Here is a 14514-nt window from a genome sequence, read left to right as displayed (position 1 = left end):
TCCTATCTATCAGACAATCTTGATCAAAGGTTTAATCAATAGAATATGCCTAAGTATGTTTCAAGGAAGTTAGTAATGACTCAGCTGTACAACCTCATGAACATTTTTAATGTATCTCCACATTCTAATCTCTCTGCATCCCTGTATAAAATATAGCTCGTCATATTGCACAATGCAGGAGAATGCAGAGAGGGCTTGCAGTGATGCTCTCCCAGCAGAGACAATAATGTGCACTAAAGTGAGATGTGTTGCTGATAAGCCTTATAATTACATGCATAAATAATTAGGTCGGCAACTCTGCAGGGGTAAGCGTCTTGGCCTTATGTTCTAGGAATTCAGGTTATGGCCCTGTCTTCACAGAGACTGCTCAATAAGCACAAAGAGGACACTTCCTTAATGGACAGGCTTAACTAAAAATTAAGAACAGAAAATGGTGGCATGTTGTAAATTATTCAAGAATACTGCCAACTCTTTCTCTTTGCCCTAAGGGTGATTTAATTAAGTAAATGATAAATAAAGGAGAAGAATCATTGAAGTGGATGACAACAATGCAGGACCCCAGCAGATCAATGCACCATAATAATGGAGTGACCGGTGGTGATGATTTCCTAAACAGATAGTCGGTACACAATCAATGACATGTCTAATTGAAACACACTCAGAACCTTTGAGAGTTTGTTTGCTCATAACGCAAAGGCCAAACCAATTGGGACCTGTTTGACGGAGTTAACACTGTCTATTAGAAAGAATGATCTAATCAAAATGTCCCTCTTCACTTCATTTCATTCTGTGACTATATTCATGGGTCCGTGGGCTTGTGCTTTTTATTATAACTTATTAAGTATCAGATCAAAAAAGAAGTGTAAAAAAATCTGATTTTAATTGAAGAATAAATAAAAAGGAAGTTAATTATCCCATGCAAGGACCAAGAGGAAACAGGAGTTAAAGGAAGTGAGGCATCACCTGTTTGACACGGTCAGGGTTGACGGTGGTCTGTGGCTGAAGTATGCTAACTGGCTCTGTTTTCTGAGCGCTCTGCGGCATCTCCCGCACCTTCTCCGCGATGAAGTCATGGACACTGTTCAGCGCCTCTACAGTGCCCTGGACCAAGCAGACGCGCTCGGTTGTTCCTAAAGGAGGCACACAAAGAGAATTACAGTTTAAGCTCAGTGTGATTTACAGATGTTGTCTAAAGTGTGCTATGAAGTGATTAATGAAATGGCATTTTTCTCAATGCAGTGATGAGGTGAGGGCCAAAGGAGCATGTTTTCTGTGTAATAAACTAAAAACAAGTTTCCAAAACCCGCTGCATTGTTCCAACATGCTTCAGTATTTTCCATGTCAACTTAATTCTTACCTTTAAAAAGATAATTTTTTAAATCCCATGACCAGCTGAAAAATACTTATTCTCGAACGCTTTCTCTTTTAGATTAAATTAATAATGTTGGTGTAAGTTCAAGACAACTGCCATATCATCAAATAAAATATAGTCAAATAAAGTCACCATAAAATAATTACATGAAATATACACATATTTAGTGAACAAAACAATATATACAAATATTTTAAAGAATTATTGTCAGATGACCAATAAATTATACACTACTGTTCACAAAGTTTGGGTAATTTGTTAAGATGTTTTATTGTTCAATAAATTGATTAAAAATGACAGTAAAGACATTTATAATGTTACAAAAAATCTATTTCAAATAAATGCTGTTCATTTGAACTTTTCTATTCATGAAAGAAAAAGTATCACCGTTTCCACAAAAAATATTAAGCAGCACAACTATTATCAACATTGATAATAATAAATGTTTCTTGAGCCAAAAATCAGCATATTAGAATGATTTCTGAAGGATCATGTGACTATAAGTTCAAGACAACTGCCATATCATCAAATAAAATATAGTCAAATAAAGTCACCATAAAATAATTACATGAAATATACACATATTTAGTGAACAAAACAATATATACAAATATTTTAAAGAATTATTGTCAGATGACTAATAAATTATACACTACTGTTCACAAAGTTTGGGTAATTTGTTAAGATGTTTTATTGTTCAATAAATTGATTAAAAATGACAGTAAAGACATTTATAATGTTACAAAAAATCTATTTCAAATAAATGCTGTTCATTTGAACTTTTCTATTCATGAAAGAAAAAGTATCACCGTTTCCACAAAAAATATTAAGCAGCACAACTATTATCAACATTGATAATAATGAATGTTTCTTGAGCCAAAAATCAGCATATTAGAATGATTTCTGAAGGATCATGTGACTAGTGTAATGGCTGCTGAAAATTCAGCTTTGCCTTCACAGGAATAAATTACATTTTAAAATTAATTCAAAAAGAAAAAATGTTCAATTATAATAATATTTCACAGTATTACTGTTTTTACTTTACATTTGATCAAAGAAATGCAGCCTTGGTGAGCAAAAAAATCAAGTTTTGAAAGGTTGTGTGTGTGTAATATAAATAAATATAAATATATATATATATATAAATTATACTGCTCCCTATATAGCTCCCTATAGTTATCTATCTATGCATGTATTTCCCATGAACCTCTCATAAACATTTCTGCAGAAACACAATGTTGTTTTACTACTGCTGGTGTAAGACAGGTTGTATGGCATATTCTTGTGATGGTGTTTGGAGCTAAAACGTTGATGGAATGCTTTTTTCCTTACATAGAAGCAGCATAAAATATCATCAGCTAAGAACACCAGGAATCACTGATAACAGGAGACTTACTTTCTGTTTTTACTCAACTAAATCATATAATACTGTAGCGCATTGTTTGTATGACACATACAGTGATAAGTATCAGTCATGTTATCAGAGAATGAATCCGTCAGTCACTGGGCTATCAATCATATTACACTAAAGACTACAGACATTGTGTTAGGAGACAAATAACCAGCATTAGAGCATCTGCACATGTAGATACCATGGATCTATGTACATGCAGACTGAAGTTATGGAAGCAGCTGCAATAACAGTTGCCCGGCAATGCTACTATTTTTGGCAGCCTATTCACAGAAAGCCTTCCATTAGATGCTCCAAAGTCTCCACTTTCAATTAATTCTGATACAATATCAGCATTTCAACTCCAATTCCACAGTCTCTTCTACAGAACATGAGGTTAAATGCGTGCACACACACATACATTCACCATTGTTTTACTGTGTTTCGGTGCTGACTCTAAAGGAATTAACCGACTGCGGTTCTCTGATTGGTTACTAATCCTTCTACACTATAACATTTTGCATGAAAGCGTGCTTCTGGGACATTTATCCTACAAAACCCACCCTAAATCACACTGCACCATAAGAGAGGCAGACAAGCGTGGCCATTCAGATTCAGAAAAAAATAATCCACAAAAGCTTTAAGTAGAAGGGAAGAGGGAAAAAACTCAACTAGACTGATCCGAAGCCAGGATCTCTTGGCTCCCAAGAGGCTGGGAAGCGAATCGGCCCTTATCAGCACGGTGCAGTAGGGTTTTCCAGTTTCCTTTTAACCTTCTATTGTTTACTAGCATGAAAATAATTGGGTTCGGTCCCAGACTAGCTATATGAAGCCGTGTTAATACTTTCAAATTGAGGAATCTCAGGATCATGGATGGGATCTTACAAAAAAGAAAAGGAAAAAAAGCTTTGCTGAGCTCCCGACAGCTGGCGGCCCAAGAGTAATCTGTGACCGACCAATCGGGGCGGTAGATTATTAGAGCAGAGATCACCATTGTTTTGGCAGGGAGATGAAGGGGGTAGGGTGTGGACAACACCAGTCAAACAACTGCCAGAGATGGAGGACTAGTTTTGAAACATTACTGACTTTTATGTATAAACATACACACAATGACCATTAAATGAACTCTGGTAACATGTTAAATACCAAATAGCTGAATGAAGAGGTCCTGGAGATGTTGTGATGTGTCTGTTGTGAGATACTCAGTGGGATATGGGAAGAGGTGGGAGGAGTTAAGAAAGAGGTCACTGAGGATCTTCTTCCCTCCTGCAAACAGAAGAGTCACTTTCTGACACAAGTTTAGGTTTCTGTCCATGGAGCTCATTGAAAGTGATGGGCAGTTTGCTTTACCACCAATCTAAGCACATAAACACCCCCCTCAGCAGCTCATTGCCTCATCAACGTCCACACCAAGAAATATTACACATACTAGGGCTGGGCAATATTTTATATATACACGATATATTCTATATTATGTGGTTGACAATATAAAAGTAACCCAACTTTACACAGTAAATGAGAGAGAATGGATCAAACAAAAATGTAAAAAAAAAAAATAAAAAAAACATTAAATTGATCCAAAGTGACAATAAACACTTTAACATTGATACAAAAGAATAATAATAAATAAATTTAAATTTCCACAAAATCAATAATGATTATCATGAAAAGGATAAAAAAAACATTCAGAAATAACATTTTTCCGCACAGCCCTAGTACACAGTGGCAGTTGCAGGTGACAGTTAAAAATTTAGATTCTGATACAGGCCCTGTGAGTCACTGTGCTGCTTCTGAAATGAAGGGTTTGGTGTCCGTCCATATATACACAGAGGTCAGAGACCATCTAATAGACCTATTAATAAGTTTGGATTTGTGCTAGTAGCATTCAAGGAAACACATACAGCTTCCAGTACAGCCCAAGAGTTAAAACTAATAAAAGGTATTGGGCAGAGGGGAGGTGTTTTATATAGTTGCCTAGGGAATGCCTACTTGGCTCTGTTCACTCTTGTGCTAAATTGTTTTTATACAGTTGTTAAGTAGATGAGTCATTCATTCCTTGTTCTTGTTTGTAGATGGAGCACCTCTTTGGTGATTTAGCTACTGAAAACATTGACAAACATGACCACATGAGCATGTAACAAAACATTAACATGTAATATATGGAATGAAATGTTAGATTATTAAAAAAGAGCCAGTTAAACCTGGTAAATAGTGCAGCAAAGTGAGGTAATGCCTAGATCCTGCTAATTATTTAGCGAGAGGACAGAAACATGGTGGCTATAGCATGGATGGATATTTTGGTCATTTTGTTTACTCGAGTACTAGAGAGATAAATCAAATCGTCCTGCAGTAACGTGTCTCAAGACCACAGTGATCAGTTCCAGCTCAGTCTAGCTGTTTGAAAAGGAGAATACGTCCTGTGTGAATGCCCTCTACTCTCTCCTCAGAGCGCTGCTGCTGCCACAGACTCAGTCAGCGTTGGCGCAAATTGCTGTCAGAGCGGTAGGTACTGACGCCATTACCAAACCCGAAATAAAAAAATATGGTTATTTTTTACATTTGCGTATAGTTTCATCTTTTCCGAGTACTCTGGCCCATCTCTTCTTGCTACAAACAAAATCAGCATGTACGGAGGAACCAACTTCTATTAATATCTGGTACAAAATCAGGTATGGTAGGATAGGAATAGTGCACTGTCATGTAGATCACAAACGCTGATCACAAGTCCCACAACACTAAAGCAGAAAGATAGATTGACTGCTGCGTACCACATGACAAATGACACCAGCTGCTAGGACAAATGGAGAATCTTTCAGAAGACACACTGTACAGGACTGTCCAGGAAACGTCTCTATACCGTATCACAATACGAGAAAATTTTGACAAGCTTCCTGATTGCCTCCCTCCAAAGAGTCCAACAGCGGCCCTGGAGATTTCGTGAACATACGACCCTGCCGGTGGATGAGGCTACAGATGTTTCCTGGATTTTATGTTAGGAGGAGTTAAAAAAGTAATCTCCCTTCCTCAGTGACTCGTATTTTCCTGTCTGCTCATCAAAGGGTGGCTGATTGCAGCCTCCATGTACCCGAATCCCACAGGAGCACATGGGTCATTGTTTCAACATGGAGCACCCACTACGAGATGAAGTGTTGACTGTGGCGATGTGCAAATGAAAACAGGGGACACGTGGGTCCTGTTGGTGTCAGTGTGCACCGTTATGTTCATAACTACATGAATGTTTGGGAGGGGGCCAGTCCAGGCATATGACATAAGACACATCACCACAGCAACTGGCAGACCCTGAAAATATTGTGGGGCAGCTGCTGATGACGTAATGTGTTTTTATTTTAAAACAGAAAGGACGGGGTGTTGCATGTGCTTATGCAATCATGAACAGTAAGAGGAAGAAGAAAGATAGGGACTGGAAATTCAGAGAGTTTCCATTCAAATCTCTTTATGCTTTTTGAAACCGTATTTTATAGTCTGTCAGGCTGGATGGACGCTCCAAATCCAGACGCTTCTCTACGGGCCTACACTACTCCATGTAAGCAGTCATTAGGACAGATGGGAACCTCACTTTCCAAGTCTTCTTAAAGAGATAGTTCACCCAAAAATGAAAATTTTGTCTTTGTTCTGAACCTGTGACTTTTGTTCTGCTGTGGAACACAAAAGAAGATATTTTGGAGAATGTTTTTCAACTGTTTTGTCCATACACTCTTAAAAATAAAGGTTATTTTTCAGAAACAATGGTTCCTTGAAGAACCGTTAACATCCATGGAATATTTCCATTGCACCAAAGGTTTTTTATAGTGGAAAAATGTTCTTCAGATTATTGAAATATATTTCACACTAAGAAAACTATGGAACCTGAAAAGTTTCTTCTACTGCATCGCTACAACCTCGACCCCCCCCCCCCCCCCCCCCCCCCCCCTCCTTTTTGGAACCTTTATTTTCCAAAACAGTATTGGACACCATTGACTTTCAATGTATGAATAATAAAGAACACTCAGACATTTTCAAAATATATTCTTTTTTGTTACACAGACTAAAAGCAAGTTATACAGGTTTGAAACAACATAAAGGTGAGCAAACAATGACAGAATTTTCATTTTTGGGTGAACGATCCATTCAGTCAATTCAACTTTGCTTTTCCAATGCAACAAACCTCTCTAAACAGCAGAGGAAGGATAGAAGGGTCTCCAAAGAATAACAAAGGATCTGGAAAAAAGAGTGAATTCCTCTTCAGTGATGTCACTCTTATTGAGAAGTGCTGGGTTTGTCCAACCCTTTTTCTCAGTTTGACCTAAGCTGTCTCCTGCCCCCAACATCTATAGTGACGTCGCCATGGTTATGGGGCCCATGCCGTGCAAACAGCTGAAGAGATGCCTGGGCTGGGATCCTGTCCTCATCTTTTGCCAAATGTTCTCTCTCACCCTCTCAAGACCTTCCTGCACACCCCTCCAAGACCTCACAGAGGGACAAAGACAGAGCGAGAGACAAAACAACAGGCAGCGAGTGAGAGAGAGAGAGACAGTGAAGAAGGCATTCCAATAAAAGGGAAAGCACAAGAGATTCTTCATTCAACATGTCCAACTCACCAATAGGGAAGGAGGGGGTAACATTACTCAGAGAGAATCTAAACTCTCCAAAAGAAATACGAAGAATGAAAAAAGAGGTGGGAGATGGGAAGGGGGGTCTAAACTTTCCTGCCAGGTGCCTCACATTTTCAGAGGCTCCTGGGAGCTTTTCCACTTGTGTTTAAGAGCAGATATGTGCCTCAAATTGTGTAATCTATGCATTTTAGATGTGATGTGATTAATTTAGGGCTGTCAATTTAAGAAAAAAAAATCAATCAGACCAGTGCGTAAAATTCATCATTGGAGCAATTCATAACTGAAATACCACCTTAATGTTCTTGTGAGTCATACAGGATGCATTTTTGCATCAAAAACAGCTGAGGGGGTAAAAAGAGTGCAAGGATCTCAAGACACGTTTTGCAAAGTGGTGCTCATGATGCAAGATGCTGAAAAACAATGCATATGGCACAACTTAATTAAAAATAACAAAAACAAAAATCCTTTTAATATTAAAAATAATGTGTGATATTACTGTTTTCAAAAATGTGCAATCCACCTACACTACTTTTCAAAAGTTTTAAGTTGGTAAGATTTTTTTTTATAATTTTTAAAACACTTATTTGATCAAAAATAAAGTAAAAACGGTGATATTGTGAAATAATATGCCATTTAAAATAACTCTATTGCAACAAATTTTAAAATGACATTTATTCCTGATGCAAAACCTCCCGAAATCATTCTAATATTTCTTATTATTATCAATGTTGAAAACAGCTGTGCTACATTTTCAGTATTTCTTTGACGAATAGAAATAATTTATTTGAAATTGAAATTTTCTGTAACAATGTAAAAGTCTAAAAAAAAATCTCACCGTCCCCATCTTTTGAACAGTAGTGTATATCTATTAACATCTCAAAAATGTGCAATGTCTTTGAATTATATTAATTTGTGGACTTTTCTCTGCAGATTTGTGGTCATTTTGATCAATTTATTGCCATTTCATGTAATAGTTCATTTATTAACAAAAGTAGCCGGCTGACAACCTATATATATTTCTTACATTTCACATATGAAATTAATTTAAAAAAGCAGGGTCCATGAGCTTAGACACTGACTCACTGTTGATGAGGAAATGACTCAAGAGGCAACCAAGGCCAACTCCACGGGTGTGTTATGCAGATTTCTGAAGAGGGAACTGCATTTGGAGATGGTTAATCTCAAGGGACAGAAAAAAGAAAGAGACACAACTGCCAAAAAGGGATATTTCAAAAGACACATCGGAGTCTGTAATCCTATGTGACTTCGCTTCTTAATCTCACATTTCACAACCCTAAGCCCTGCAGATCACAACCAGCTATTTACTGTCATAAATCTGCTGCATACAAACCAAACCTATGTCAAATGTTATTTCTGGACGAACACCTCACGTTCTGACACAGTTCTCTCAACGTGAACTCAAACTCGCAAACTGAAAGTAAAACAAACTAGTCTGAGCAGCATTTCACTTAACACTCACAACTCTGGCGTTTGCATCATCGATAGCTGCATGAGTTATGTCTTCTAATAAAAATATCAAAAAGTATTTTCAGCAGATCTTTTTTTTTTTTTTTAAGAGTTACAGTCCCCTGATTTACGACTGCTGACGTTTAAACAGAACAGTTGCCTTTGCCTTGCAGGGGAACGGAGAGAAGGCGTAAAATCCATAGATGCTTTAGTGTTTGCTCCTTGTTAGAGGAGACCCTGCTTTACAGCCGATGAATTTAGTGCTGAAATGATTTCAAGTGTTACACAGACTACACAGACTTCAGTCAGATCCACACACTTGTGAAAGATTATGTATATTTTTAATTGTTTCTAGTCATGTGCATTTAACATTGGGACTGAGACTCCATTGCAAATCCATTGCATCTGTGTTTGTGAAGATTTATCGAAACCATCTATCCTCAAGAGGTTCCTGTGGATGTTTAGTTAGCACATTGTTCCAGATTACTTACTCTAGCAAGCAACCAAACAACTGCTCAGCCAAATACAAGAAGATCCAACACATGTATAACATCTTGTTATACTGAACGCACACTAACCCAAGTATAATGCCTGCACATGCAGCGGCAACATGCACATGCAGTAATACGCTCATGTTTTGAAATGTTTGCTCATCGCACACCTACACAAAAGCCACCTTCACCATGTATCAATTAACTTCTAAACATGCTTGAATTAAGCTACAAGAGCATGAATTCTATCACACTCGAACACACACTTAATGTCCACCACCGTATCCCAGTGTGCATCTGCAATCTCCAAAGGCCGGTGTGGTAACCGGAGCTGGTGTGAATTCCGGGCTTGCACAAATGATTCAAACAACAGTGACTGATGGTCATCTACATTAGGATATAGAGAAGAGAGTAACACAGTGGTCCCTATAATTCAGTATGTCGTGAACGGATGACCCATTTAAGATCCCTGCTCTGCCTCCTTTTGTCCTTCCTACCTTTAGTATGAATAATGAATCAGTAGAAAGGAGAAAACTGTGCAAGATGATGGAGAGGTTGTTTCACAATCATCACATTCCCAGTTTGCTCCATAACAAAAGCGAAACTCTCAAGCCATTTGGTAAATGTCTGTCAATGCCTCTGTTTTGTCTACTTAAGGATTTTTGTGCCATTGAAATATTTCTAATTTACAGCGTTTCCATAATCATACATGTGATCATATAACAACAAAAAAATAAGGAAAACCTGTTATACAAAAATATACAATAATTGTTATTATTATTTTCATTACGATTATTATAATTAGTTACATAAAAATTAAACAAATCAATACAGAAAGTTATTATTATTGCAATAATGTAAAATAAAAAAGTATTTAATAATTATAATAATTATAATAATTATATAATATATATAATATTTTTTATTTGGCAGAACAACACAAAATTACAATATTTATGTTTTAAGATTTGATATATTAAGGTATTTTCTTAATTTCCTTGCATTCAAGCATTAAACCACAGAGCTGTTATTTTGGTGGGAAAAAAATGTTATTCCTCTGATTTACACAATTCACATGAGTCATTTTTCTTGTGCCAGAAAAAATAAATACAATGTACAATGTATTTCTTGTGCGTATAAATACAAAAAAAAAAAAAATCACATAATATATGCCTGCATAATATAGTTTTATTTATGTTTCAGTTTGAATGGTTTCAGCTGGCTAAAACCAGCTAGCTATCCTTCAACTGTCCTTTAACTTGGAAAATGAACACTGTCCCTTATAATATGAGAGCACTAAACACAGAGAGCTCCATTTGCAAAATTCTGAGTATCTCAGTAAAAACACTTGGGATTGCACTAGCAACATTAGCACATTTTGCTCACCATAAACTGCAAACTAATGAGAGTGGAAGATTGTGTTTACATAAACGAGTACAATGATACTGAGCAAATGTGGAAAACGCGTCATTTTTGCTACAACATCAGAATGCTAACGTAGCCTAGCCTGTTTGCAACCCTTAAAACGTTTCCTTCCTAAATCTACATCTAAATGCTTTTCCCGTCCACATACTCAGTGTCCTCAATTCCTTGAGCGCATCTCCCCGCGGAGGGATTGGGTTCCACACAAGTGTTCGGAGCCCAACACACACCTGTCTCGGCTTGCCTGCTGTCCATCAAAGATGTCTAAACACTGCCCGCCTGAACGATAGGCAGATGGAGTCAGCTGGCATGGCTGCCCCAAACAACCTACAACAAGACCATCCAAACCTGCTGCCACATTCCCCCAACACTGTCATGTCCAAGCACCGCTAATTGCTAAGAGTCCTCTTTGGTCTGGGCCTCCTCCACTGGCCTGTGAGTCATCTCCTCCGAGCCCATTGAGGTACCCAGGCCTGAAGATCCAGAGCCAGCTTTCTGCTCTGGTTCTTTATCAGAGTTTTCAGTGTCTCCAAAACTTGAGCCAAGTTTCAGTCTCCAGCCCACTCCTTATCGCAACCCTTTAGCACTAACTTCTTATTTTTCGTCTGCTACAAGAGACCACCAGAAGAGCTTTCTTTTTTCGTTTTTATTGTTCTGTCCCGTGTTTTCAGTTTTCTACTTTTCATAATGTGTATTAATCTGCTCAGAGTTTACTCAACAGATGACCTTATCCATAGCAACGGGAGAATGCCTGCCGTTTTACATCATGCACACAATCTGTTCCCCATTTCATACAGCTGGAATTCGAGTGAGGCAATGGGGTTGAGGAGCCAAGCAAGGCCAAAGAAGTCAACCTGAAAATGAGACACCCCCACTGCCTTCTAAGGCTCTCAGCACCATGAGAATATACTGACAGGCGCACAGAAATACAAAGCTTTTGAAATGAACATACACTGAGTGCAATCGCCAACATATGAATGGAGGTGCATGCAGATGTGCAGACAGAAGGCGTTTGTTGTAACTCAGAGCTGGCGGTCCAAAAACTGCACTTTGGTAGCAGTCAAGTCTCTTCTCAGAAGTCAGTTAGGTTGAATTGAAGAGTTCATGAGTGCGGATATGAATTGAATTGGCCACACCCCACAGGAAGTTTTGAAATTTGAACTGGCATGGCAGGAAGTGGAAATTTAATGAATAGAGCGCAACAGTGCTCGCCCACTTTTTCAGCAGCATGGGTTATGAAAGTATGTTTTACATTCATTTTTCCCATAGGGATTTATAGGGATCCCAAGTCTTCATTACAGAGTTATAAGACATGAATCAGCTATGAGGTGAATTATGACATTACAAACTTTGATTTGAAGCAAAAAAGTATTTGAATCAAAAGTACTGACTGCTGGTTTCAATGAGGGAAAGAACTACAATGCCATGATGCATTACAGATTACAAAATCTAAAACTATTGATTTTATAAATATATTAATAATATATTTTACATTTCATACAAAATATGCATGTATATAATTATTTCAGTACTCCGGCAGAGTAGAGAGATTGACTCATTTACGTCATGTGCAGAGCTTCATGGGAGTAGGCAGGCATTAAAGTGTTCTTTTGGTGCAATTTAGTTTCCATTCTCTGATTGGTTGAGATTTCTTTGCAGAATCATGGGTAATGTAATTTCTCACCAGGATTCCTGCTGTTAAACACGATAATTATTTAAGAAATAAGTTGAAATAATGTGGGCATATATCATCGATTAACAACCTAGCTCACGTAGGTCTGTCTTTAGCGGCTTACAAGTTGTCGTTAAAAATCTATTTCCCCATGGAGTTAATAAATAGGATTTTTACTTCCGGAATCCAACCATTTGAGTCTTTTGCCATTCCTATTCGACTGCAATACAACATTGCAATATTGCAATTTGCTTTTCTACCTTAAATGTATTTCTTTGAATTTCAGTTCATTTTGAATCTACCTTCTTACATTTAAATTTAAATTGCATTTCTGCATCCTGTTTGCTATCTCATTTTAAATGAAATTCAAATTTAGGAAGTATTTTAGAATTTAAAAGACATCATTTTAATTCTGAGCAATGCACAAGCCTTCTTCTGCACAGGGACAATCATGACACTGCCTCAGGTCACAACTACGACAATCAGCTTGTGCAGCTCTATGGAGTCACTTGACTTGCTGTACAATTAGGATTCAGCTCCAAAGCCCCTTTAGGCCGCCTTAGGTAAATGTACAGCTCATGTCTAAAAGGACACGATCAGCACTGCCTGTCAGGAGAAGGTTAATTTTGCTGCAGCTGCCAAAATGCACACGTAACCAGAGCTATTATCCAGCTCTGCTGAGGGAGTTTCAGGAGTTAGCAAATGCCACTTCGAATGAAGAAGCTCCCCGTTAGGAACAGAGAAGCATTACACTCATTTCTACGGTTAAAGGGTGTGGGTGTCTTCACAATCGACTTGGCTTTCATCCTTCTTCCTGAAATTTGGCATGGAGCTCACGGAGCTGACCAGCCAACTCCTGTGCAGAAAAGTGCTAACATTTCATGACAAAGGAGGCTCTGAAATGCTGCCCCCTCTGCCTGCACCTGCACCTGCCCAGCGTGGGCAAGGGAGGTGAAACAGTGGGTACGAAGGTTGAAAGCACTGATTGTGAAGTCTTCAGTGCACGTGTGGATCTTCCTCTTTCCGCTTCAGATTCTAGCATGAAAACTAAGAGGTTAGTAGTTAAAGACAAACAGGAATGACTGAAAGATCAATCTTTTTAAGGTGTTTTGTTCTCACTTATTTGCTTGATCTTTTTTGAGAAAGCCCAAGTGGTGCATCCACTAAACGTTTTTGGGGAACATTTGGCTTTGGCGATAGCTGAGAAGCAAATAGCAATTAGCAATCAGCAAAATAGCAATTAGCAATCTTCTTTGCTTCTGTGGTCGAAGGTTTCATGTGACTGAAATGGCAACATCATACAGCCTGGCTGCAACAAGAGCAGTAAACTATAATCTGCATCTTTGTTTCACTTGACTCTAGGCCAGAAATTAGAAAATCACAGGACTCCTAAAAAAAGGTTACAAAAAACAAAGATATGCCAAATGTTTTTTTTTTTTTACTTTACATAAGAGTGTAGTGGCAATGCCAAATTCATATACTATGGTATTAATATGCATCACTCATACATTTGCTTTTTGCCTTAATAATGTATTAATTTATATATACATACACAAAATAATCTAAAATAATTATATCAGATATTATAGTTAGTTAAAACTAAAATGAAAGCCATTTAAAATGTGTTACATGAAAAATACGTTAATTGAAATGCAATAAAATATAAAAACTTTTATTTTACGTATATAATATCAACAATCTTATATATTGTATATAGGTCACAATATTTAATTTTTTTATAATATTAAACTTTATGTATAATTCTATAATATATCATTTATAATATAATAATTTTATTATATAATTTCAGTATGTAAAATAAATGTTAACTGAAATAGAATAAAATATAAAAATGTATTACTGCTAGTTGACAAAGCCACATTTCTCATTTTCATTTAGTTTAACTTGACGTATTTGAAATAAAAAATAATAAAAACTATACAGCAATTTAAAAACAACAAAACCTAAAAAACGACTAAATTACAAAATGACTAACCTTTAATAAAATTAAAGTGAAAGCAGACGTAATGTATATATATTGTTTTGTTATATATGTATGTATGTACATATATATATATATATATATA

At 37.0% G+C, this 14514-nt stretch overlaps 1 protein-coding gene across 2 annotated transcripts in view; it reads right to left on the bottom strand.

Annotated features, from left to right (window-relative positions):
* nova2 (NOVA alternative splicing regulator 2) overlaps nucleotides 1-14514 on the bottom strand; it is a 50107-nt gene that overhangs the window by 12310 nt on the left and 23283 nt on the right. For both annotated transcript variants that reach the window (XM_016278221.1, XM_016278222.1), the window contains one exon: nucleotides 964-1130. In XM_016278221.1, the coding sequence (XP_016133707.1) occupies nucleotides 964-1130 (167 nt within the window). The remainder of the gene's footprint in view (nucleotides 1-963; nucleotides 1131-14514) is intronic.

The sequence above is a fragment of the Sinocyclocheilus grahami genome, unplaced genomic scaffold (genome assembly GCF_001515645.1).
Source record: "Sinocyclocheilus grahami isolate Dianchi unplaced genomic scaffold, SAMN03320097.WGS_v1.1 scaffold119.1, whole genome shotgun sequence".
Classification (NCBI taxonomy): Eukaryota; Metazoa; Chordata; class Actinopteri; order Cypriniformes; family Cyprinidae; genus Sinocyclocheilus; species Sinocyclocheilus grahami.
Note: the sequence above shows the minus strand (reverse complement) of the source record. Positions and strands in the feature narration are given on the sequence as shown.